Source organism: Pseudophryne corroboree, chromosome 11 (genome assembly GCF_028390025.1).
Source record: "Pseudophryne corroboree isolate aPseCor3 chromosome 11, aPseCor3.hap2, whole genome shotgun sequence".
NCBI lineage: Eukaryota > Metazoa > Chordata > Amphibia > Anura > Myobatrachidae > Pseudophryne > Pseudophryne corroboree.
Window position 1 is genome coordinate 95,106,248 of NC_086454.1, and position 26,015 is coordinate 95,132,262.

Genomic DNA, 26,015 nt, shown 5'->3' on the forward strand with positions numbered 1-26,015 from the left:
CTGTCTAGCCATACGCACTAAACAGGCCACATGACATCACCAGGTAAACAATTCAAATTATCACATCACTATTCTCCATGCAATATTGCAAAAGCGTAACAAAATAATATTTTATATAGGCTTACCACAGTATCCCTTTATACTGGGACACATGAATTACATAGGTTCTGTAGCTATTGATCCATAGCTATTCACAGCTATTCACAGCAATATAATTGATCCACAGCTATTTAAACATACAGGCAGACTGGACAGTTGCCCAGGGCCCCACAATTTTAGGGGCCACCGAGCAGGGGTGGGTGGTGGCCACCAGGGACGTGCAATCAGGCAGTGCCTCCCCTGTGATTATTACATAATACAAATAAGATACTTATTATGACAAATATTCTGTGTCATAAGTATCTTCTTTATTTTATTATAATAATTTTAACTTCTTAAATTAGTTTGGGAGGCACTGATAGCAGTGCATCCCGTAGACAATGGGTGCGGGGGATAGAGCGGAGGGGGTGGGGGTGGGGGTGGGGGGGCAAACACTGAACTGTAAAAGCCCATTAAAAAAAATGCTGAAAGCGGCACATCTACAAGTGCTTCGCTGACAGGGACACCACCCCCATGTCAGTGAGGCATCTGTGATTGGACAGTGGATCCAGTGCTGGATCCGCTGTCCAATCACCCATACGCGGCACGACGGGCGAAAGTGGCGGCGGATCCCGGCGGTAAGCAGCGGTGGAGCTGGCCCCGGCGGTGAGCAGCAGTGGAGCGGGTCCCGGCGTTGGAGCGGGTCCTGGCGGTGAGCAGCGGTGGAGTGGGTCCCGTTCGTGAGCAGTGGTGGAGCCAGTCATCAGCAGTGCCTACACTGACACGCAGGTGAGAGAGGAGGGCCGCTGGGATGAGTATTGCATTGATTGATTGATATATATATATATATATATATATATATCAATCAATCAGTGCCTCCCCAGCCTGTGACCTCACTGCACATCACTGGTGGTCACACAATCATAGCAGCTTTCTCTACCTGGCTCCCAGCCTGCAGTGAATGGCTGTCAGCATGCTGATTGGTGGATGTCTGGAGCTATCCACCAATCAGAGTGTTGACAGCCATTTACTGTATGGAAGAATGTGGAGAGATGGCACAGGAATGCAGAAGCAGCATGTTATAATTTGTTTTGATTGGTTCCTGTGTAGGGGCCCCAGTGCATTGTTTTGCTAAGGGCCTACAATTCTGTTAAAACAGCCCTGATCACAAAAAGTTTGTACAAAAAAACCAGACAAAACGGAATTTTATGTGATTTATTGCCTAATGGTGTTATCGGGCAATTCAGTTGAGTCACGTTTTTTTCCGCTCAAAAACGTACCCGTTTTTGTGCGAAAAACATAGGATCCAGGATAAGTACCATGGCCCTCATTCCGAGTTGTTAGCTCGCTAGCTGCTTTTAGCAGCATTGCACACGCTAAGCCGCCGCCCTCTGGGAGTGTATCTTAGCATAGCAGAATTGCGAATGAAAGATTCGCAAAATTGCGAATAGAAATTTCTTAGCAGTTTCTGAGTAGCTCCACACTTACTCTGCCACTGCGATCAGTTCAGTCAGTTTCGTTCCTGGTTTGACGCCACAAACACGCCCAGCGTTCACCCAGACACTCCCCCATTTCTCCAGACACTCCCGCGTTTTTCCCAGAAACGGCAGCGTTTTTTCACACACACCCATAAAACGGCCAGTTTCCGCCCAGAAACACCCACTTCCTGTCAATCACACTCCGATCACCAGAACAAAGAAAAATCCTCGTAATGCCGTGAGTAAAATACCTAACTTTTGAGTAAAATAACTAAGCGCATGCGCTCTGCGAACCATGCGCATGCGCAGTAAGCAACTAATCGCAATATAGAGAAAATCGGCAACGAGCGAACAACTCGGAATGAGGGCCCATGTGTTTTCGTGATTGTGGTCAGTTTTGGGGATTTTTTTATCTTTTGCCTCCGGGCAGGTGAAAAAAAAATGCCTGATACTGCCAGCTATCGAGGCTTATTGAATAAGTCCCCTGGGAATCAATTAGCCGTGGTAACTTACAGCGGCTAATTGAATTCCCTCCATAATGTTCCTTTCATTGCAAAATAAACCAGATTCCAAATAATTCTATAAAAATGTCTGTTTGATTGTTACATATCACAATCAATTTGCATAGTTCTAACCTCACTAAGGTTTTGGAGGTTAAAGGCCTCTCGTTAACGTGTTTTATATTTATATAAAATGTCTTGGATTCTAGGAATCGATGAAGATAGCTTTACAGCATGGAGACCGCCCTCTACAAGCTCTCTGTCTTCTGTGCTTTGCTGATATCCATAGGAGTCATGGAGACATTGAGGTTAGTATTTGGGTAACTAGTGGAATCTGTTACATGTGCACCCTGTTGGCTTATCATGCTGTTTAGAGCAGGGGTGGCCAACCAGTCAGAGGCAAAGAGCCAGAAAAGATCTGTAGTCAAGGGGAAGAGCAACTACCATATGCGCGCCGAAGGCGCGCGTGCAAAAATGGGGGAGTGGCCTAGTTGTCACAAAGCCACACCCCGTTTTTGTGCGCACACCTTTCGGTATGACGTTTGTAGGAGTATGACCTTGTGTCATAGACTCACAACCCAATTTTTAGTCATGTTGTACAGTGCCACATACATATAATGCCCCAGTACAGTGCCACATACATATAAAAATGCCAATATATGGGTTCCTCCACACTGAAAGAAACATATGTCCCCACAGTGCCAGATACATATATGCCCCCAGTGCCAGATACACATGTCCCCACAGTGCCAGATACATATATGCCCCCAGTGCCAGATACACATGTCCCCACAGTGCCAGATACACATATGCCCCACAGTGCCAAGTACACATATGCCACATAGTGCCAAGTACACATATGCCCCACAGTGCCAATTGCATATCTGCCCCACAGTGCCAAATACATCTCTGCCTCACAGTGCCAGATATGCCCCAGGGCCAGATATACATGTCCCCCCAGTTCCAGATATGCCCCCAGTGCCAGATATATATGTCCCCACAGTGCCATCTCTGTCCCCAGTGCCAGATATGCCCCCAATGCCAGATACACATGTCCCCACAGTGCCAGCTATGTCCCCAGTGCCAGATATATATATCCCCCCAGTGCCAGATATGCCCCCCAGTGCCAGATATACTTGTCCCCACAGTGCCAGATATGCCCTCAATGCCAGATGTACATGTCCCCCCAGTGCCAGCTATGCCCCCAGTGCCAGATATGCCCCCAATGCCAGATATACATGTCCCCACAGTTCCAGATATGCCCCCAGTGCCAGATATACATGTCCCCACAGTGCCATCTCTGTCCCCAGTGCCAGATATGCCCCCAATGCCAGATGTACATGTCCCCCCAGTGCCAGCTATGCCCCCAGTGCCAGATATACATGTCCATACAGTGCCAGATATGCCCCCAGTGCCAGATATGCCCCCAATGCCAGATATACATGTCCCCCCAGTGCCAGCTATGCCCCCAATGCCTGATATACATGTCCGCACAGTGCCAGCTATGCCCCCCAGTGCCAGTGTCCCCACAGTGCCAGATATGCCCCCAGTGCCAGATATTCATGTCCCCACAGTGCCAGATATACATGTCCTCACAGTGCCAGCTATGCCCCCAGTGCAGTGTCCCCCCAGTTCCAGCTATGCCCCCAATGCCAGATATACATGTCCCCACAGTGCCAGCTATGCCCCCAGTGCCAGTGTCCCCACAGTGCCAGTTATGGCCCCAGCGCCAGTGTCCCCACAGTGCCAGATATGCCCCCAGTGCCAGATATACATGTCCCCACAGTGCCAGATATACATGTCCTCACAGTGCCAGCTATGCACCCAGTGCCAGTGTCCCCACAGTGCCAGATATGCCCCCAGTGCCAGTGTCCCCACAGTACCAGATATACATGTCCCCAGAGCCAGCTATGCCCCCAGTGCCAAATATATATGTCCCCACAGTGCCAGATATACATGTCCCCAGAGCCAGCTATGCCCCCCGTGCCAAATATATATGTCCCCACAGTGCCAGATATGACCCCAGTGCCAGATATACATGTCTCCCCCCTCCCCTTCCCCCCATGCTGCTCACCGCGCTGCTGCACGCGCCTCTCCAGCCCCTCACTCTCCTGTGGTGGTATCTCTCTTCAATTAGGCGCCGGTCCGTGAGCCAATCAAAGCTCGTGGTCCGGCAGCCAGTCAGGAGCCTCAGCTGCCGGTCCGCGAGCTCTGATTGGCTCACGGACCGGCGCTGAATTGAAGAGACACCGCCGCCGGAGACGAGACAAGTATGTGTGCCGGGCAGCGGTGGCCAGGAGCCATCCGAGCCGCATGCGGCGGATGAAAGAGCCACATGTGGCGGATGAAAGAGCCGCATGCGGCTTGAGAGCCGCGGGTTGGCCACCGCTGGTTTAGAGTGTACCAGTCACCTATGCCATTTGTACAATTAAACAATATTCACATCACTGAGGCACGGTAGTGCCCCATGCCTCCTTGATGTCTCTAGTTTCTTTTAAATTGATAGGCTGTATTCTCATAAATATTGGTTCATCCCATATAATGCCTGTCTTCACTGTGCTTAGGGTTCAGGCCTGTTTCAAGGGACTTACGACAGATTCTGTTTCTTGTTCTCAGAAAGCAATACCTCGATATGATTCGTCCATGAGCATCATGACAGAGATCGGGAACAGGATGGGCCAAACCCAAGTGTTGATGGGAGTTGCTAAATGTTGGCTGCACCAAAAGGAAATGGACAAGGTATTGTGAGGGTTCCAATAGGAATGTAAATTAGAAAACTGCGGGGTAGATGTATTAAACCTTGGAGAGAGATAAAGTGCCAACCAAACAGCTGTGAAAAATTAGAGGAGCTGATAGTTTGGCACTTTATATCACATCACCTTATCTCTCTCCAAGGCTTGATACATCTCCCCCGGAAGAAAAGGCTCTTAGCTGTGATGCACATTACACCTAATCCAAAGACCCCAATGCCCAGTACTGCTCTCTTATTGTATAGTGTCGCTCATATGCATTGTTGTCGGGTGTGGTATGGAAGGTCGACAGTTTCTAGGTCGACCAGTATTGGTCGACAGTAACTAGGTCGACAGGGATTCTAGGTCAATAGGGTTTCTAGGTCGACAGGCCAAAAGGTCGACATGAGTTTTAAAAATTTGGATGTCGTTTTCTCTGTACAGTGGTGGTCATTCCGAGTTGTTCGCTCGCTGCCGATTTTCGCAGTGCAGCGATCAAGTGAAAAAATGGCAAAAATGCGCATGGTACGCAGCACGCATGCGCTAAGTACTTTCACACAAAACTTTGTAGATTTACACAAGCTGATCGTAGTGTGATTGACAGGAAGTGGGTGTTTCTGGGCGGAAACTGGCCGTTTTCAGGGAGTGTGCTAAAAAACGCAGGCGTGCCAGATAAAAACACAGTAGTGGCTGGAGAAACGGGGGAGTGGCTGGCCGAACGCAGGGCGTGTTTGTGACGTCAAACCAGGAACTAAACGGACTGAGGTGATTGCAGTCTAGGAGTAGGTCTGGAGATACTCAGAAACTGCAAAGAATTATTTAGTAGCAGTTCTGCTAATCTTTCGTTCGCTATTCTGCTAAGCTAAGATACACTCCCAGAGGGCGGCGGCTTTGTGTTTGCATTTCTGCTAAAAGTAGCTAGCGAGCGAACAACTTGGAATGAGGGCCAGTGTCCGGAAACACGAATTAGTGCACCGTGTCCCCTCGCATGCTTCAGGTTACTATTCCCAATCATAGTCCACATGGATCGTTAAGTATGAAAAAGTAAAAAAAAAAAAAAATTTGCGAAAAACTCATGTCGACCTTTTGACCTGTCGACCTAAAACATGTCGACCTAGAGACCCTGTCGACCTAGAAACCCTGTCAACCTAGTTACTGTTGACCAATAGTGGTCGACCTAGACATTGTTGACCTAAGTGTGGTCGACCTAGAGACCGGATAGCATTGTTGTCAATGCCCCTCCCTTCTGTTAATTCTGATTGCAAGCACTAGACAGGGCAGGGCACAGATAACACTGCTGCCTGCTGGAAGCAAACAACACTAGTTACAAGAGAGAAGTGTAGAATATACAGTAGATGGATCGATCACTCTTTCAGCAGCCTTCGACATGATTGAGCATCCTCTCCTCTTACAAAACCTCCCCTCCTTTGGACTCTGATATGGCTATCTCATTGCTGTCCTGCTACCTGTCTCATTGCTGCCCTGCTCCTTCCCTGTCCTGATTCAGGAATGCACGCAGATCACGTGTGGCTGTGATTTAAGTACCAGTTTAAGCATTCCCCTTGTTGACTAGCATGCATTGGACTTAGCAAACGCTGAGACACTTACTTTGCAGATCTGAGCAAATCTCAAGTGCCTCGGTGGATTCAACTTCTCCATCATCGATGCACCATCGGTCAAAACATCAACTCATCAACTCCTGTCTGGTGCCGAGTCTCCTTTGTAACTTTCTTACCACTGTGGCTGCAGTGCTGCGAAAGAGAGCGCAGCCACATGGCGAAATACACACATGACACTCGCAGGCCCTTTGTCTCTACCTCCCCTTTCTCCCCCTTCTTGTTGCTATACTCCAAGGCTCTGTCCTTGGGGGGGTCATTCTGAGTTGATCGCTCACTAGCTAGTTTTAGCAGCCGTGTAAAGGTTATACCTCCGCCCACTGGGGAGTGTATTTTCGCTTAGCAGAAGTGCGAACGACTGTGCAGCCGAGCTCTACAAAAACAGTTTGTGCAGTTTCAGAGTAGCTCTGAACCTACTCAGCGCTTGCGATCACTTCAGCCTATTTGTGTCCGGATTTGACGTCATACACCCGCCCAGCGAACGCCCAGCTACGCCTGCGTTTTCTCTAACGTCCTAGTGAATGCTGGGGACTCCGTAAGGACCATGGGGAATAGACGGGCTCCGCAGGAGACAGGGCACTTTAAGAAAGAATTTGGATTCTGGTGTGCTCTGGCTCCTCCCTCTATGTCCCTCCTCCAGACCTCAGTTTGAATCTGTGCCCGGACGAGCTGGGTGCTGTTTAGTGAGCTCTCCTGAGCTTGCTATAAGAAAGTATTTTGTTAGGTTTTTTATTTTCAGGGAGATCTGCTGGCAACAGGCTCCCTGCAGCGTGGGACTGAGGGGAGAGAAGCAGCCCTACTCTCTGAAGATAGGTCCTGCTTCTTAGGCTACTGGGCACCATTAGCTCCAGAGGGATCGTACACAGGATCTCACCCTTTGTCCTCCGATCCCGGAGCCGCGCCGCCGTCCCCCTCGCAGAGCCGGAAGACAGAAGCCGGGTGAAAAAAGCAAGAAGACTTCAAAATCGGCGGCAGAAGACTCCAGTCTTCACTGAGGTAGCGCACAGCACTGCAGCTGTGCGCCATTGCTCCCACACTAAACCCACATACTCCGGTCACTGTAGGGTGCAGGGCGCAGGGGGGGGGCGCCTTGGGCAGCAATTAGGACCTCTTGGCAAAAGTTAGACATATATACAGTCGGGCACTCATATGTATGAGCCCCCGCCAAAATATTATACAGAAATGCGGGACAGAAGCCCGCCGCTGAGGGGGCGGGGCTTCTTCCTCAGCACTCACCAGTGCCATTTTTTCTCCACAGCTCCGCTGAGAGGAAGCTCCCCAGGCTCTCCCCTGCAGATTCACGGTAGAAGAGGGTAAAAAGAGAGGGGGGGCACATAAATTAGGCGCAAAAACATAATATACAGCAGCTACTGGTTTAACACTAAGTTACTGTGTGATTCCTGGGACATATAGTGCTGGGGTGTGTGCTGGCATACTCTCTCTCTGTCTCTCCAAAGGGCCTTGTGGGGGAACTGTCTTCAAAAAAGAGCATCCCCTGTGTGTGTGGTGTGTCGGTACGCTTGTGTCGACATGTTTGACGAGGAAGGCTATGTGGAAGCAGAGCGGGAGCAAATTAATGTGGTGTCTCCGCCGACGGCGCCGACACCTGATTGGATGGATATGTGGAAGGTTTTAAATGATAATGTTAATTCCTTGCATAAAAGGTTGGATAAAGTTGAAACCTCAGGACAGTCAGGGTCTCAACCCATGCCTGATCCTATGTCGCAGAGGCCGTCAGGGTCTCAGAAGCGCCCACTATCCCAAATTGTTGACACAGATACCGACATGGATTCTGACTACAGTGTCGATTACGATGATGCAAAGTTACAGCCTAAATTGGCTAAAGCCATCCGTTATATAATTACAGCAATGAAGGATGTGTTGCACATCACAGAGGAAACCCCAGTCCCTGACAAGAGGGTTCATATGTATGGGGAAAAAAGGCAGGAGGTGACCTTTCCCCCTTCACATGAGCTAAATGAGTTATGTGAAAAGGCTTGGGAATCTCCAGATAAAAAACTGCAGATTTCCAAACGGATGCTTATGGCGTATCCTTTCCCGCCAACGGACAGGTTACGCTGGGAATCCTCCCCTAGGGTGGACAAAGCTCTAACACGCTAATCCAAGAGGGTAGCCCTGCCGTCACAGGATACGGCCACCCTAAAAGATGCTGCGGATAGAAAGCAAGAGGGTACCCTGAAGTCCATTTATACACATTCAGGTACCTTACTAAGGCCGGCAATTGTATCGGCCTGGGTGTGTAGTGCTGTAGCAGCATGGACGGATACCTTATCTGAGGAACTTGATACCTTAGACAAGGATACTATATTAATGACCCTGGGGCATATAAAAGACGCTGTCCTATATATGAGAGATGCTCAAAGAGACATTTGCCTACTGGGCTCTAGAATAAATGCAATGTCGATTTCTGCCAGAAGGGTCCTGTGGACTCGGCAATGGACAGGCGATGCCGACTCAAAAAGGCATATGGAGGTTTTACCTTACAAGGGTGAGGAATTGTTTGGGGAGGGTCTCTCGGACCTGGTCTCCACAGCTACTGCTGGAAAGTCACATTTTTTGCCATATGTTCCCTCACAACCTAAGAAAGCACCGTATTACCAAATGCAGTCCTTTCGATCACAAAAAGGCAAGAAAGTCCGAGGTGCGTCCTTTCTTGCCAGAGGCAGGGGCAGAGGAAGGAAGCTGCACAACACAGCTAGTTCCCAGGAACAGAAGTCCTCCCCGGCTTCCACTAAATCCACCGCATGACGCTGGGGCTCCACAGGCGGAGCTAGGCCCGGTGGGGGCGCGTCTCTGAAATTTCAGCCACAAGTGGGTTCACTTCCAGGTGGATCCCTGGGCAATAGAGATTGTGTCTCAGGGATACAAGCTGGAATTCGAAGAGATTCCCCCTCACCGATACCTCAAATCGGCCCTACCAGGTTCCCCCTTAGAGAGGAAAATAGTGTTAGCTGCAATTCACAAATTGTATCTTCAGCAGGTGGTGGTCAAGGTTCCCCTCCTTCAACAAGGGAAGGGTTATTATTCGACCATGTTTGTGGTACCGAAACCGGACGGTTCGGTCAGACCCATATTGAATTTAAAATCCCTGAACATATACCTGAAAAGGTTCAAGTTCAAGATGGAATCGCTCAGAGCGGTCATCGCAAGCCTGGAAGGGGGGGATTTTATGGTGTCTCTGGACATAAAGGATGCATACCTTCATGTCCCCATTTATCCACCTCATCAGGCGTACCTCAGATTTGTGGTACAGGATTGTCATTACCAATTCCAGACGTTACCGTTTGGTCTCTCCACGGCACCGAGAATATTTACCAAGGTAATGGCGGAAATGATGGTGCTCCTGCGAAAGCAAGGGGTCACAATTATCCCATACTTGGACGATCTCCTCATAAAGGCGAGGTCCAGAGAGCAGTTGCTGATCAGCGTAGCACGCTCTCGGGAAGTGTTACAACAGCACGGCTGGATTCTAAATATTCCAAAGTCGCAGTTGATTCCTACGACTCGTCTGCCCTTCCTGGGCTTGATTCTGGACACAGACCAGAAGAGGGTTTATCTCCCGATGGAGAAGGCTCCGGAGCTCATGACACTGGTCAGAGACCTATTAAAACCAAAACAGGTGTCGGTGCATCACTGCACGCGAGTCCTGGGAAAGATGGTGGCATTATACGAAGCCATTCCCTTCGGCAGGTTCCATGCGAGGACCTTTCAATGGGATCTGTTGGACAAGTGGTCCGGATCACATCTTCAGATGCATCGGCTGATCACCCTATCCCCCAGGGCCAGGGTGTCTCTCCTGTGGTGGCTGCAGAGTGCTCACCTCCTCGAGGGCCGCAGATTCGGCATTCAGGACTGGGTCCTGGTGACCACGGATGCAAGCCTCCGAGGGTGGGGGGCAGTCACACAGGGAAGAAATTTCCAAGGTCTGTGGTCAAGTCAGGAGACTTGCCTTCACATCAACATCCTGGAACTAAGGGCCATATACAACGCCCTACGTCAAGCAGAGACCCTGCTTCGCGACCAATCTGTTCTGATTCAGTCAGACAACATCACCGCAGTGGCTCATGTAAACCGCCAAGGCGGCAGAAGGAGCAGGGTGGCGATGGCGGAAGCCACCAGAATTCTTCGCTGGGTGGAGAATCACGTAAGCGCGCTGTCAGCAGTGTTCATTCCGGGAGTGGACAACTGGGAAGCAGACTTCCTCAGCAGGCACGACCTCCACCCGGGAGAGTGGGGACTTCATCAAGAAATCTTCACGCAGATTGCAAGTCGGTGGGAACTGCCACAGGTGGACATGATGGCATCCCGCCTCAACAAAAAGCTACAGAGGTATTGCGCCAGGTCAAGAGACCCTCAGGCGATAGCTGTAGACGCACTAGTGACACCGTGGGTGTTCCAGTCGGTTTATGTATTTCCTCCTCTTCCTCTCATACCCAAGGTGTTGAGAATCATAAGAAAAAGAGGAGTGAGAACAATACTCATTGTTCCGGATTGGCCAAGAAGGACTTGGTATCCAGATCTGCAAGAAATGCTCACAGAGGACCCATGGCCTCTGCCTCTAAGACAGGACTTGTTGCATCAGGGCCCTGTCTGTTCCAAGACTTACCGCGGCTGCGTTTGACGGAATGGCGGTTGAACGCCGGATCCTAGCAGAAAAAGGCATTCCGGATGAGGTTATTCCTACGCTGATAAAGGCTAGGAAGGACGTGACGGCTAAACATTATCACCGTATATGGCGAAAATATGTTGCTTGGTGTGAGGACAGGAATGCCCCCACGGAGGAATTCCAGCTGGGCCGTTTCCTTCACTTCCTACAGTCGGGAGTGACTTTGGGCCTAAAATTGGGTTCCATTAAGGTCCAAATTTCGGCCCTGTCTGTTTTCTTTCAAAAAGAACTGGCTTCTCTGCCTGAAGTGCAGACGTTTGTAAAGGGAGTGCTGCATATTCAGCCCCCTTTTGTGCCTCCAGTGGCACCTTGGGATCTTAACGTGGTGTTGAGTTTCCTGAAGTCACACTGGTTTGAGCCACTTCAAACCGTGGAGTTAAAATATCTCACGTGGAAGGTGGTCATGCTGTTGGCCTTGGCTTCGGCTAGGCGTGTGTCAGAATTAGCGGCTTTGTCACATAAAAGCCCCTATCTGGTGTTCCATATGGACAGGGCAGAATTGCGGACTCGTCCACAATTTCTGCCAAAAGTGGTGTCATCTTTTCATATGAACCAACCTATTGTGGTGCCTGTGGCTACTCGTGACTTGGAGGATTCCGAGTTACTGGATGTGGTCAGGGCTTTGAAGGTTTATGTAGCCAGAACGGCTAGAGTCAGGAAAACGGAGTCGCTGTTTATCCTGTATGCATCCAACAAGCTTGGTGCTTCTGCTTCAAAGCAAACTATTGCTCGCTGGATCTGTAACACGATTCAGCAGGCTCATTCTGCGGCTGGATTGCCGCTGCCAAAATCAGTTAAAGCCCATTCCACTAGGAAGGTGGGCTCTTCTTGGGCGGCTGCCCGAGGGGTCTCGGCATTACAACTATGCCGAGCTGCTACTCGGTCAGGTTCAAACACTTTTGCAAAGTTCTACAAGTTTGATACCCTGGCTGAGGAGGACCTTGTGTTTGCTCATTCTGTGCTGCAGAGTCATCCGCACTCTCCCGCCCGTTTGGGAGCTTTGGTATAATCCCCATGGTCCTTACGGAGTCCCCAGCATCCACTAGGATAAGATTTTACTTACCGGTAAATCTATTTCTCGTAGTCCGTAATGGATGCTGGGCGCCCGTCCCAAGTGCGGACTTCTTCTGCAATACTTGTATATAGTTATTGCTTAAATAAGGATTATGTTGGTTGCATCAGGGTTGATCTGATGCTCCGTTGTTGTTCATACTGTTAACTGGGTAAGTTTATCACGAGTTATACGGTGTGATTGGTGTGACTGGTATGAGTCTTGCCCTGGATTCCAAAATCCTTTCCTTGTACTGTCAGCTCTTCCGGGCACAGTTTCTCTAACTGAGGTCTGGAGGAGGGACATAGAGGGAGGAGCCAGAGCACACCAGAATCCAAATTCTTTCTTAAAGTGCCCTGTCTCCTGCGGAGCCTGTCTATTCCCCATGGTCCTTACGGAGTCCCCAGCATCCACTACGGACTACGAGAAATAGATTTACCGGTAAGTAAAATCTTATTTTTTCAGACACGCCTGCGTTTTTTCAGACACGCCTGCGTTTTTCTAAGCACTCCCTGAAAATGGTCAGTTGACACCCAGTAACGCCCCCTTCCTGTCAATCTTCTTGCGGCCACCAGTGCAAAGGAAAACTTTGCCAGAACCAGAACACAACCACAAAGAGCTTTGTACCCGTACGTCACGCATGCGCATTGCGGGGCATGCGCAGAAATGACGGTTTTTCATCTGATCGTTGTGCTGTGAAAATCGACAGCGAGCGATCAACTCGAAATGACCCCCCTGGTCCCATCGTCTTTTCGCTCTCTACACCTGCTCTCTCCATGATCTCACCTTTATGCTGATGGTACACAAATCTATTTCTCCTCCCCTGACCTCTAACTCTCCATCCTCATTTTCATCTCTGTCTCTCTTCTATCTCCTTCTTGAAGTACCAGAGCTCTCTTGAGCTCAACATGTCTAAAGCTTATTGTCCACCCACCCCCCTCCAGGGTGCTTTTTACTCCCATCTCACTTTTTGTGTTGGCATCACTATCCTCTCTCCTGTCCTTCAAATCTACTGTATATATGTCATCCTTGAATACTCCCTGTTCTCCTCACACATTTTTTGCTATCTCAATTCTGCCACTTTCACCTTAGCAATATCTTCAGGATCAGACCCTTCCTGACCCTGGGAGCTACCAAATCTCTTTTTCAAGCTCTTTTCTTCTCCCACCTGGAGTACTGCAACCTTCTACTCTTTAGTTTTCCACTCTCATGCTTCTCCAATCTTACATATATCCTCAATGCTACGCATCCACTCTTCTTCCTTTCTAGTTATTTTGATTAGATCTTTGTTCTCCATCAACTCATTCAATGATTCCCTTCCCTCACAGCAGAGCCGGCGCTAGCCAATATGATGCCCTAGGCAAGATTTTGGCTGGTGCCCACTAGCACCGCCGCTAGTTCCACCTCTGACCCTGCACCCCTTTCCCAGCACCATCACCCATAGCAGTCCTCATTTTGGCACTCCTACCGCCTATGTTTTAAATAGGAATAGTCTTAACATTTGGTGTTCTTGCTGGGAAGGGGCATAGTCACACAATAGTACCCCCAATTCAAATTACATCACACAGTAGTGCAACTTTATTCACATTATATCATGCAATAGTGTCCCTTCTTCATGTTACAATACACAGTAGTACCATTTTACCTTATATATGTTACTCCTCACAGTAGTGCCCCTTATTCACATTAGATCACACTGAATTGCTCCTTATTCACATTACACTACACCATATTGATCTTTATTCACATTAGACCACACAGTAGTGCCCTTTTTATACGTTATGCCACACAGTAGAGCAACTTATACACATAATGCCAAACTTTAGTAATGCATTTATACACATAATACCACACAGTAATGCCCCTTAGACATATGACACACATTATTAATGTCTTATAAACATAATGCGCTTTATTATTATTATTATTATTCTTTATTTATATGGCGCCACAATGGATCCGCAGCACCCATTACACAGTACATAATAAAATGAGCAAACAGGAGAACAGCACTTACAGTACAGGACAAAATAGGACAGGTATGGAAAACCCGGGGTTAGGTGCCATCAAAGGGAGTATGGAGTATAAGATAGTGTAAGTAAGAAAAGGAAAGGCACATGAGGAAAGAAGTCCCTGCTCTTGCGAGCTTACAATCTAAAAGGTGAGGGGCTAACAGACCGGAGTGACACAGAAGGGGTAGACAGTGAGCATAGACAAGAGGGTTAGGAAGAGAGTTGGCTGGGTTTGGTGAAGAAGTGGGTCTTCAGAGCCCGTTTGAAGTTTTGTAGAGAGGTGGAGAGTCAGATGGGGAGTGGTAGAGCATTCCAGAGATAGGGAGCAGCACGTGCAAAATCTTGTAGGTAGGAGTGGGAGGAGGTAATCAGTTGACAGAAGAGACAGCGTGCATTAGCAGAGCGAAGAGAACGGGTGGGAATGTAAAGAGAGATAAGGTCAGAGATGTAAGAGGGAGAAGAGTGGGTGAGGGCTTTGTAGGTGTATGAGAAGCTTGAATTGGATTCTGAATGGGAAGGGTAGCCAGTGAAGGTCCTGCAAGAGAGGTGATGTGGATATAGTACATTTGGTGAGGAAGATGAGACGGGCAGCAGCATTGAGGATAGATTGAAGTGGATAGAGGCATTTTTGAGGGAGGCCAGATAGGAGGAGATTGCAGTAGTCCAATCTGGAGATGACCAGTGAGTGGATTAGGGTCTTAGTAGCATCCTTGGTGAGAAAGGGTCTGATCCTGGAGATGTTTTTGAGATGGAAATGGCAGGTTTTTGAGAGGTACTGAATGTGTGGTTTGAAGGAGAGGGAGGAATCAAGGATTACTCCAAGACATCACACTTGGGGGTTAGAGAAGATAGTTGTGCTATCAATGGATAATGAAATTGTGGGAGGTGAGGTTATGCGGGAGGGAGGGAAGTAGAGATGAGCGCCGGAAATTTTTCGGGTTTTGTGTTTTGGTTTTGGGTTCGGTTCCGCGGCCGTGTTTTGGGTTCGACCGCGTTTTGGCAAAACCTCACCGAATTTTTTTTGTCGGATTCGGGTGTGTTTTGGATTCGGGTGTTTTTTTCAAAAAACCCTAAAAAACAGCTTAAATCATAGAATTTGGGGGTCATTTTGATCCCAAAGTATTATTAACCTCAAAAACCATAATTTACACTCATTTTCAGTCTATTCTGAATACCTCACACCTCACAATATTATTTTTAGTCCTAAAATTTGCACCGAGGTCGCTGTGTGAGTAAGATAAGCGACCCTAGTGGCCGACACAAACACCGGGCCCATCTAGGAGTGGCACTGCAGTGTCACGCAGGATGTCCCTTCCAAAAAACCCTCCCCAAACAGCACATGACGCAAAGAAAAAAAGAGGCGCAATGAGGTAGCTGACTGTGTGAGTAAGATAAGCGACCCTAGTGGCCGACACAAACACCGGGCCCATCTAGGAGTGGCACTGCAGTGTCACGCAGGATGGCCCTTCCAAAAAACCCTCCCCAAACAGCACATGACGCAAAGAAAAAAAGAGGCGCAATGAGGTAGCTGACTGTGTGAGTAAGATAAGCGACCCTAGTGGCCGACACAAACACCGGGCCCATCTAGGAGTGGCACTGCAGTGTCACGCAGGATGGCCCTTCCAAAAAACCCTCCCCAAACAGCACATGACGCAAAGAAAAAAAGAGGCGCAATGAGGTAGCTGACTGTGTGAGTAAGATAAGCGACCCTAGTGGCCGACACAAACACCGGGCCCATCTAGGAGTGGCACTGCAGTGTCACGCAGGATGTCCCTTCCAAAAAACCCTCCCCAAACAGCACATGACGCAAAGAAAAAAAGAGGCGCAATGAGGTAGCTGACTGTGTGAGTAAGATAAGCGACCCTAGTGGCCGACACAAACACCGGGCCCATCTAGGAGTGGCACTGCAGTGTCACGCAGGATGTCCCTTCCAAAAAACCCTCCCCAAACAGCACATGACGCAAAGAAAAAAAGAGGCGCAATGAGGTAGCTGACTGTGTGAGTAAGATAAGCGACCCTAGTGGCCGACACAAACACCGGGCCCATCTAGGAGTGGCACTGCAGTGTCACGCAGGATGTCCCTTCCAAAAAAACCTCCCCAAACAGCACATGACGCAAAGAAAAAAAGAGGCGCAATGAGGTAGCTGACTGTGTGAGTAAGATAAGCGACCCTAGTGGCCGACACAAACACCGGGCCCATCTAGGAGTGGCACTGCAGTGTCACGCAGGATGGCCCTTCCAAAAAACCCTCCCCAAACAGCACATGACGCAAAGAAAAAAAGAGGCGCAATGAGGTAGCTGACTGTGTGAGTAAGATAAGCGACCCTAGTGGCCGACACAAACACCGGGCCCATCTAGGAGTGGCACTGCAGTGTCACGCAGGATGGCCCTTCCAAAAAACCCTCCCCAAACAGCACATGACGCAAAGAAAAATAAAAGAAAAAAGAGGTGCAAGATGGAATTGTCCTTGGGCCCTCCCACCCACCCTTATGTTGTATAAACAGGACATGCACACTTTAACCAACCCATCATTTCAGTGACAGGGTCTGCCACACGACTGTGACTGATATGACGGGTTGGTTTGGACCCCCCCCAAAAAAGAAGCAATTAATCTCTCCTTGCACAAACTGGCTCTACAGAGGCAAGATGTCCACCTCATCATCATCCTCCGATATATCACCGTGTACATCCCCCTCCTCACAGATTATCAATTCGTCCCCACTGGAATCCACCATCTCAGCTCCCTGTGTACTTTGTGGAGGCAATTGCTGCTGGTCAATGTCTCCGCGGAGGAATTGATTATAATTCATTTTAATGAACATCATCTTCTCCACATTTTCTGGATGTAACCTCGTACGCCGATTGCTGACAAGGTGAGCGGCGGCACTAAACACTCTTTCGGAGTACACACTTGTGGGAGGGCAACTTAGGTAGAATAAAGCCAGTTTGTGCAAGGGCCTCCAAATTGCCTCTTTTTCCTGCCAGTATAAGTACGGACTGTGTGACGTGCCTACTTGGATGCGGTCACTCATATAATCCTCCACCATTCTTTCAATGTTGAGAGAATCATATGCAGTGACAGTAGACGACATGTCCGTAATCGTTGTCAGGTCCTTCAGTCCGGACCAGATGTCAGCATCAGCAGTCGCTCCAGACTGCCCTGCATCACCGCCAGCGGGTGGGCTCGGAATTCTGAGCCTTTTCCTCGCACCCCCAGTTGCGGGAGAATGTGAAGGAGGAGATGTTGACAGGTCGCGTTCCGCTTGACTTGACAATTTTCTCACCAGCAGGTCTTTCAACCCCAGCAGACTTGTGTCTGCCGGAAAGAAAGATCCAAGGTAGGTTTTAAATCTAGGATCGAGCACGGTGGCCAAAATGTAGTGCTCTGATTTCAACAGATTGACCACCCGTGAATCCTTGTTAAGCGAATTAAGGGCTCCATCCACAAGTCCCACATGCCTAGCGGAATCGCTCCGTGTTAGCTCCTCCTTCAATGTCTCCAGCTTCTTCTGCAAAAGCCTGATGAGGGGAATGACCTGACTCAGGCTGGCAGTGTCTGAACTGACTTCACGTGTGGCAAGTTCAAAGGGCATCAGAACCTTGCACAACGTTGAAATCATTCTCCACTGCGCTTGAGACAGGTGCATTCCACCTCCTATATCGTGCTCAATTGTATAGGCTTGAATGGCCTTTTGCTGCTCCTCCAACCTCTGAAGCGTATAGAGGGTTGAATTCCACCTCGTTACCACTTCTTGCTTCAGATGATGGCAGGGCAGGTTCAGTAGTTTTTGGTGGTGCTCCAGTCTTCTGTACGTGGTGCCTGTACGCCGAAAGTGTCCCGCAATTCTTCTGGCCACCGACAGCATCTCTTGCACGCCCCTGTCGTTTTTTAAAAAATTCTGCACCACCAAATTCAAGGTATGTGCAAAACATGGGACGTGCTGGAATTTGCCCATATTTAATGCACACACAATATTGCTGGCGTTGTCCGATGCCACAAATCCACAGGAGAGTCCAATTGGGGTAAGCCATTCCGCGATGATCTTCCTCAGTTGCCGTAAGAGGTTTTCAGCTGTGTGCGTATTCTGGAAACCGGTGATACAAAGCGTAGCCTGCCTAGGAAAGAGTTGGCGTTTGCGAGATGCTGCTACTGGTGCCGCCGCTGCTGTTCTTGCGGCGGGAGTCCATACATCTACCCAGTGGGCTGTCACAGTCATATAGTCCTGACCCTGCCCTGCTCCACTTGTCCACATGTCCGTGGTTAAGTGGACATTGGGTACAGCTGCATTTTTTAGGACACTGGTGACTCTTTTTCTGAGGTCTGTGTACATTTTCGGTATCGCCTGCCTAGAGAAATGGAACCTAGATGGTATTTGGTACCGGGGACACAGTACCTCCAACAAGTCTCTAGTTGGCTCTGCAGTAATGATGGATACCGGAACCACGTTTCTCACCACCCAGGATGCCAAGGCCTCAGTTATCCGCTTTGCTGTAGGATGACTGCTGTGATATTTCATCTTCCTCGCAAAGGACTGTTGGACAGTCAATTGCTTGGTGGAAGTAGTAAAAGTGGTCTTACGACTTCCCCTCTGGGATGACCATTGACTCCCAGCAGCAACAACAGCAGCGCCAGCAGCAGTAGGCGTTACACGCAAGGATGCATCGGAGGAATCCCAGGCAGGAGAGGAATCGTCAGAATTGCCAGTGACATGGCCTGCAGGACTATTGGCATTCCTGGGGAAGGAGGAAATTGACACTGAGGGAGTTGGTGGGGTGGTTTGCGTGAGCTTGGTTACAAGAGGAAGGGATTTACTGGTCAGTGGACTGCTTCCGCTGTCACCCAAAGTTTTTGAACTTGTCACTGACTTATTATGAATGCGCTGCAGGTGACGTATAAGGGAGGATGTTCCGAGGTGGTTAACGTCCTTACCCCTACTTATTACAGCTTGACAAAGGGAACACACGGCTTGACACCTGTTGTCCGCATTTCTGTTGAAATAGTTCCACACCGAATAGCTGATTTTTTTGGTATTTTCACCAGGCATGTCAACGGCCATATTCCTCCCACGGACAACAGGTGTCTCCCCGGGTGCCTGACTTAAACAAACCACCTCACCATCAGAATCCTCCTGGTCAATTTCCTCCCCAGCGCCAGCAACACCCATATCCTCCTCATCCTGGTGTACTTCAACACTGACATCTTCAATCTGACTATCAGGAACTGGACTGCGGGTGCTCCTTCCAGCACTTGCAGGGGGCGTGCAAATGGTGGAAGGCGCATGCTCTTCACGTCCAGTGTTGGGAAGGTCAGGCATCGCAACCGACACAATTGGACTCTCCTTGTGGATTTGGGATTTCGAAGAACGCACAGTTCTTTGCGGTGCTACTGCTTTTGCCAGCTTGAGTCTTTTCATTTTTCTAGCGAGAGGCTGAGTGCCTCCATCCTCATGTGAAGCTGAACCACTAGCCATGAACATAGGCCAGGGCCTCAGCCGTTCCTTGCCACTCCGTGTGGTAAATGGCATATTGGCAAGTTTACGCTTCTCCTCCGACAATTTTATTTTAGGTTTTGGAGTCCTTTTTTTACTGATATTTGGTGTTTTGGATTTGACATGCTCTGTACTATGACATTGGGCATCGGCCTTGGCAGACGACGTTGCTGGCATTTCATCGTCTCGGCCATGACTAGTGGCAGCAGCTTCAGCACGAGGTGGAAGTGGATCTTGATCTTTCCCTAATTTTGGAACCTCAACATTTTTGTTCTCCATATTTTAATAGGCACAACTAAAAGGCACCTCAGGTAAACAATGGAGATGGATGGATACTAGTATACAATTATGGATGGACTGCCGAGTGCCGACACAGAGGTAGCTACAGCCGTGGACTATTGTACTGTACTGTGTCTGCTGCTAATATAGACTGGATGATAATGAGATGTAGTATGTATGTATAAAGAAGAAAGAAAAAAAAAACACGGGTAGGTGGTATACAATTATGGACGGACTGCCGAGTGCCGACACAGAGGTAGCTACAGCCGTGGACTACCGTACTGTGTCTGCTGCTAATATAGACTGGTTGATAATGAGATGTAGTATGTATGTATAAAGAAGAAAGAAAAAAAAACCACGGGTAGGTGGTATACAATTATGGATGGACTGCCGAGTGCCGACACAGAGGTAGCTACAGCCGTGGACTACCGTACTGTGTCTGCTGCTAATATAGACTGGTTGATAAAGAGATGTAGTATGTATGTATAAAGAAGAAAGAAAAAAAAACCACGGGTAGGTGGTATACAATTATGGACGGACTGCCGAGTGCCGACACAGAGGTAGCTACAGCCGTGGACTACCGTACTGTGTCTGCTGCTAATATAGACTGGTTGATAAAGAGATGTAGTATGTATGTATAAAGAAGAAAGAAAAAAAAACCACGGGTAGGTGGTATACAATTATGGATGGACTGCCGAGTGCCGACACAGAGGTAGCTACAGCCGTGGACTACCGTACTGTGTCTGCTGCTAATATAGACTGGTTGATAAAGATGTAGTATGTATGTATAAAGAAGAAAGAAAAAAAAACCACGGGTAGGTGGTATACAATTATGGATGGACTGCCGAGTGCCGACACAGAGGTAGCTACAGCCGTGGACTACCGTACTGTACTGTGTCTGCTGCTAATATAGACTGGATGATAATGAGATGTAGTATGTATAAAGAAGAAAGAAAAAAAAACCACGGGTAGGTGGTATACAATTATGGATGGACTGCCGAGTGCCGACACAGAGGTAGCTACAGCCGTGGACTACCGTACTGTGTCTGCTGCTAATATAGACTGGTTGATAATGAGATGTAGTATGTATAAAGAAGAAAGAAAAAAAAACACGGGTAGGTGGTATACAATTATGGACGGACTGCCGAGTGCCGACACAGAGGTAGCTACAGCCGTGGACTACCGTACTGTACTGTGTCTGCTGCTAATATAGACTGGATGATAATGAGATGTAGTATGTATAAAGAAGAAAGAAAAAAAAAACCACGGGTAGGTGGTATACAATTATGGATGGACTGCCGAGTGCCGACACAGAGGTAGCTACAGCCGTGAACTACCGTACTGTCTGCTGCTAATATAGACTGGTTGATAATGAGATGTAGTATGTATAAAGAAGAAAGAAAAAAAAAAACACGGGTAGGTGGTATACAATTATGGACGGACTGCCGAGTGCCGACACAGAGGTAGCTACAGCCGTGGACTACCGTACTGTACTGTGTCTGCTGCTAATATAGACTGGATGATAATGAGATGTAGTATGTATAAAGAAGAAAGAAAAAAAAAACCACGGGTAGGTGGTATACAATTATGGATGGACTGCCGAGTGCCGACACAGAGGTAGCTACAGCCGTGAACTACCGTACTGTGTCTGCTGCGACTGGATGATAAATAATGATATAAAAAATATATATATATCACTACTGCAGCCGGACAGGTATATATTATATAATGACGGACCTGCTGGACACTGTCTGTCAGCAGAATGAGTTTTTTATTTTATAGAATAAAAAAACACCACACAAGTCACACGACGTGTGTTTAACTTTTACAGGCAGACATTCACAATACAATATAGTATACTATATACTGGTGGTCAGGTCACTGGTCAGTCACACTGGCAGTGGCACTCCTGCAGAAAAAAAGTGTGCACTGTTTAATTTTAATATGTACTCCTGGCTCCTGCTATAACCTAACTGCTCCCCAGTCTCCCCCACAATTAAGCTGTGTGAGCACAGTCAGATATTATACATAGATGATGCAGCAGCACACTGGGCTGAGCACAGATATGGTATGTGACTGAGTCACTGTGTATCGTTTTTTCAGGCAGAGAACGGATTATATTAAATAATATAAAACTGCACTGGTGGTCACTGGTCAGTCACTAGTATAACTAACTAATACTATCAGCAAAATTCTGCACTCTCTGTCTGAGTACTCCTCCTAAGCTCCAGTAAATGAAGTGTCACTGTCTCACTCTGTCACTAGTATAACTAACTAATACTATCAGCAAAATTCTGCACTCTCTGTCTGAGTACTCCTCCTAAGCTCCAGTAAATGAAGTGTCACTGTCTCACTCTCCTATCTATTTCTTCTCTAAACGGAGAGGACGCCAGCCACGTCCTCTCACTATCAATCTCAATGCACGTGTAAAATGGCGGCGACGCGCGGCTCCTTATATAGAATCCGAGTCTCGCGATAGAATCCGAGCCTCGCGAGAATCCGACAGCGTCATGATGACGTTCGGGCGCGCTCGGGTTAACCGAGCAAGGCGGGAAGATTCGAGTCGCTCGGATCCGTGTAAAAAAAGCTGAAGTTCGGGCGGGTTCGGATTCCGAGGAACCGAACCCGCTCATCACTAGAGGGAAGATGATCACCTCAGTCTTAGACATTTTAAGTTTAAGAAAGCGCTGGGACATCCAGGAGGAGATAGTAGAGAGACAGTTGGAGATACGAGTGAGGAGAGCAGGGGAGAGGTCAGGGGAGGAAAGGTAGATTTGAGTATCGTCAGCGTAGAGATGATATTTTAAATCAAAAGAGCTAATGAGCTCACCTAATGAGGATGTGTAGAGAGAGAAAAGGAGAGGCCCAAGAACAGAACCTTGGGGGACGCCTACTGGTAGAGGAAGTGGTGGTGGGGGGGGGGGGGAGGTGGAGTCATGAGAGGAGACAGAGAAGGAATGGCAAGAAAGGTAGGAGGACAGCCAGGAGAGAGCAGTATCATGCAAACCAAGGGAGTAAAGGATTTGCAGGAGGAGAGGGTGGTCTACAGTGTCAAAAGCAGCAGAGAGATCAAGGAAAATAAGCAGATTAGTGGCCCCTAGATTCAGAGCCGGTTCTTGCCCTTTTGGCGTCCCGGGCGGGAAATAGGGGTGTGGCTTCATACAGGGGGCATGGTCATTTACGCCCCCTGTACAGTAGAGTAGCGCCGCTGAAAAAGAAAAAAAAATTAATACTTACTATCCCCGCTCCCGACCGCTGCAGACCTCCGCCGCTCCTCTCCTCGGATCTGGCATAGACAGACACTAGAGGTCAATTAAGACCCCTAGTGTCTGTCAATCCCACAATGCTGTGCGGTGAGCGATGACATCATCGCGCACCGCACAGCAAAGGTCCTCTCCACGAAGGGAAACTAGAGGGAAACTAGACGCGTAGCGTCTAGTTCCCTTCACAGCGGGGAACCAGCGGGGGACACAGCGGACAGCGGGGGGCACAGCAGTAGCGGATCTTGCCATGGTGCGGCGCCCTCCGGAAGGCGGCGCCCCGGGCAAAAGTCCTGCTTGCCCGTGGCAAGATCCGCTACTGCCTGGATTTAGCTGCAAGGAGGTCATTGCAGACTTGTGTGAGGGAAGTTTCAGTGGAGTGCTGAGGACGGGAACCAGACTGGAAAGGGTCAAGCAGTGAGTGGGAAGAATGAAAGACAGTGAGGCAGTTGTAGACAATACGCTCAAGGAGTTTGGAGGCAAAAGGGAGAAGAGAGATGGGTCGGTAGTTGGAGAGATTGGTTGGATCAAGGGTAGGTTTTTTAAGAATTCGGGAGACAAGTACATGCTTGAAGACAGAAGGGACAGTGCCTGATGAGAGTGAGAGATTGAGTAGATGGGCAAGATGGGAACAGGCAGAAGAAGAGAGGAAGCAGAGAAGGTGGGAGGGAATAGGGTCGAGTGGGGAGGTGGAGGGGGACCGGATGAGGACCATGACTTCCTCTCCAGATACAGGGAAGAAAGATGTCAGAGTTGGTAGGAGGGAAGGAGGGTGGTGGTGGTGGGGGTTTGAGAAATGGAGGAGGGGGGTTGCTCAGGTTCTGGTGGGATGTTATGCCCTAACGAATGGAGTAAATTTTGGATGTGAAGTAGGTGGCAAAGTCAAGAGCAGAAAGCGAAGAGGGGAGTTGAGACGGGGTTGGGCAGAGGAGCGAGTTGACAGTGGCAAAGAGGCACCTGGGGTTTGAGGATTGGGATGAGATGAGGTTTTTGAAGTAAGATTGTTTTGAGAGGGTAAGGGCACCGAAGTAGGATGAGAGCATAAATTTGTAGTGGAGGAAGTCGGCCTTATTGCGTGATTTCCTCCACTGACGCTCAGCGGTACGTGAGCGTTTTTGCAGATATCTGGTGCATTTGGTGTGCCAGGGTTGAGGTGTCAATCTGCGAGGGTGAATAGTGGTTGGTGGGGCGACAGAGTCAAGAGCAGAGGTAAGGGATGCATTGTAAAGGGAAATAGCTTGTTCAGGGCAGGAAAGAGAGAGAATAGGAGAGAGCAGTGAGTCAAACAGGGAAGATAGGGAAGTGGTGTCAATAGCCTCAATGTTACACTTAGTGATGGTAGTCTTAGGTGGTAAAAATGGAGAAGCAGATAGAGATAGGTTAAAAGTGAGTAGGTGATGGTCAGAGTGGGGGAACAGGGAGTTAGAGAAATCAGAAAGATCATAGTGGTGAGTGAAAACCAGATCCAGTGAGCTTCCACTCACATGGGAGGGGGAGGAGGTCCACTGGGAGAGACCAAGAGAAGAGGTGATGTTAAGGAGTTTAGAGGCAGGTGATTTTGTGGGGTTATCAATAGGGATGTTGAAATCACCTAGGATAATGGAGGGAAAATCAGAAGAGAGGAAGTAAGGAAGCCAGGAAGCAAAGTTGTCAAGGAATTTGGAGGGCATGCCAGGGGGGCAGTAAATAACAGTTACTCGAAGATGAACAGGTTGGAAGAGGTGTATGGCATGGACCTCAAATGTAGAGAATGTAAGGTATGGTTCTGGTGGTATGAGTTGGTATGAGTAGCTAGAGGGTAGTAGGAGCCCAACACCACCACCGACCCCCAAGTCAGGGGGTGGGGTGAGAATGTGAGACTCCCTTCAGAGAGAGTAGCAGGAGAAACTGTGTCAGAGGGGGTAATCCAAGTTTCAGTGATGGCTAGGAGATGCAAGGAATTTGAGATGAAAAGGTCATGGGTGGGGACCAGTTTATTACAGACAGATCTGGCAATGCTACACTCATTATGCCAACCTTTATTAAAGCCCTTATACACATAATGTAGCTTACATGTATGCTGCACATTATTTCCCTTATACACATAATGACACACATATGCCGCACATTATTAATGCATTTATATGCATAACACACATAATGCCCCTTACACATATGCCACACAACAATGTTCCTTACACATATGCCGCACATTATAAATGCATTTATACGCATAACACACATAATGTACCTTACACATATGCCGAACACTATTGCACAACCAACCCTCCCACAAACAGCACTCACACAGCAGCTAAAACTGTGACCTCTGCCTCTGCTTGGATACAGATGTGTCCTCATACATCTTGCCTCAATACGCCATGCAGCAAGAGATGACTAGTGTGAGTCAGCTGGCAGCGCTGCTAACTTTGCGGGTCTTTTTGCCGAAAATGAGTCTTATTTGCATTTGCTATATGGCTAGGATGCACAAGCAGCTTCTGCTGATTAAAATCATATGCGGAATGCCTATATTCTGTGTGCGACTTTGGCTGTATCTGCATATGAAATGCTATGTTACAGTGATTTCCAGGAATACACTGTAACATACCATTTCGTACGCAGATGCAGCCGTAGTCTGTGCTGCTTCCCTCCTCTGGAGCTCAGTTGCCTGCCTTATCAGACTGTCTGACACCCTTCATGTACTCAGATGTGCCCTGAAAACATCCCTTGTCTAACCACCTCCCCTTACACTATTAACTTACATCTTCTATATATGTTCTCTCTGTCTCTTCCTAGCTCACCTCTCAGTTTTATCCTCAACCTTTTAAACTGTAAGATTTTTCAAGCAGGGCCCTTC

At 48.4% G+C, this 26,015-nt stretch overlaps 1 protein-coding gene across 1 annotated transcript in view; it reads left to right on the forward strand.

Moving 5' to 3' along the window:
• RAPSN (receptor associated protein of the synapse) overlaps positions 1-26,015 on the forward strand; it is a 230,350-nt gene that overhangs the window by 190,474 nt on the left and 13,861 nt on the right. The window contains exons 4-5 of the mRNA XM_063944580.1: positions 2,266-2,364; positions 4,673-4,795. Coding sequence (XP_063800650.1) covers positions 2,266-2,364; positions 4,673-4,795 — 222 coding nt within the window. The remainder of the gene's footprint in view (positions 1-2,265; positions 2,365-4,672; positions 4,796-26,015) is intronic.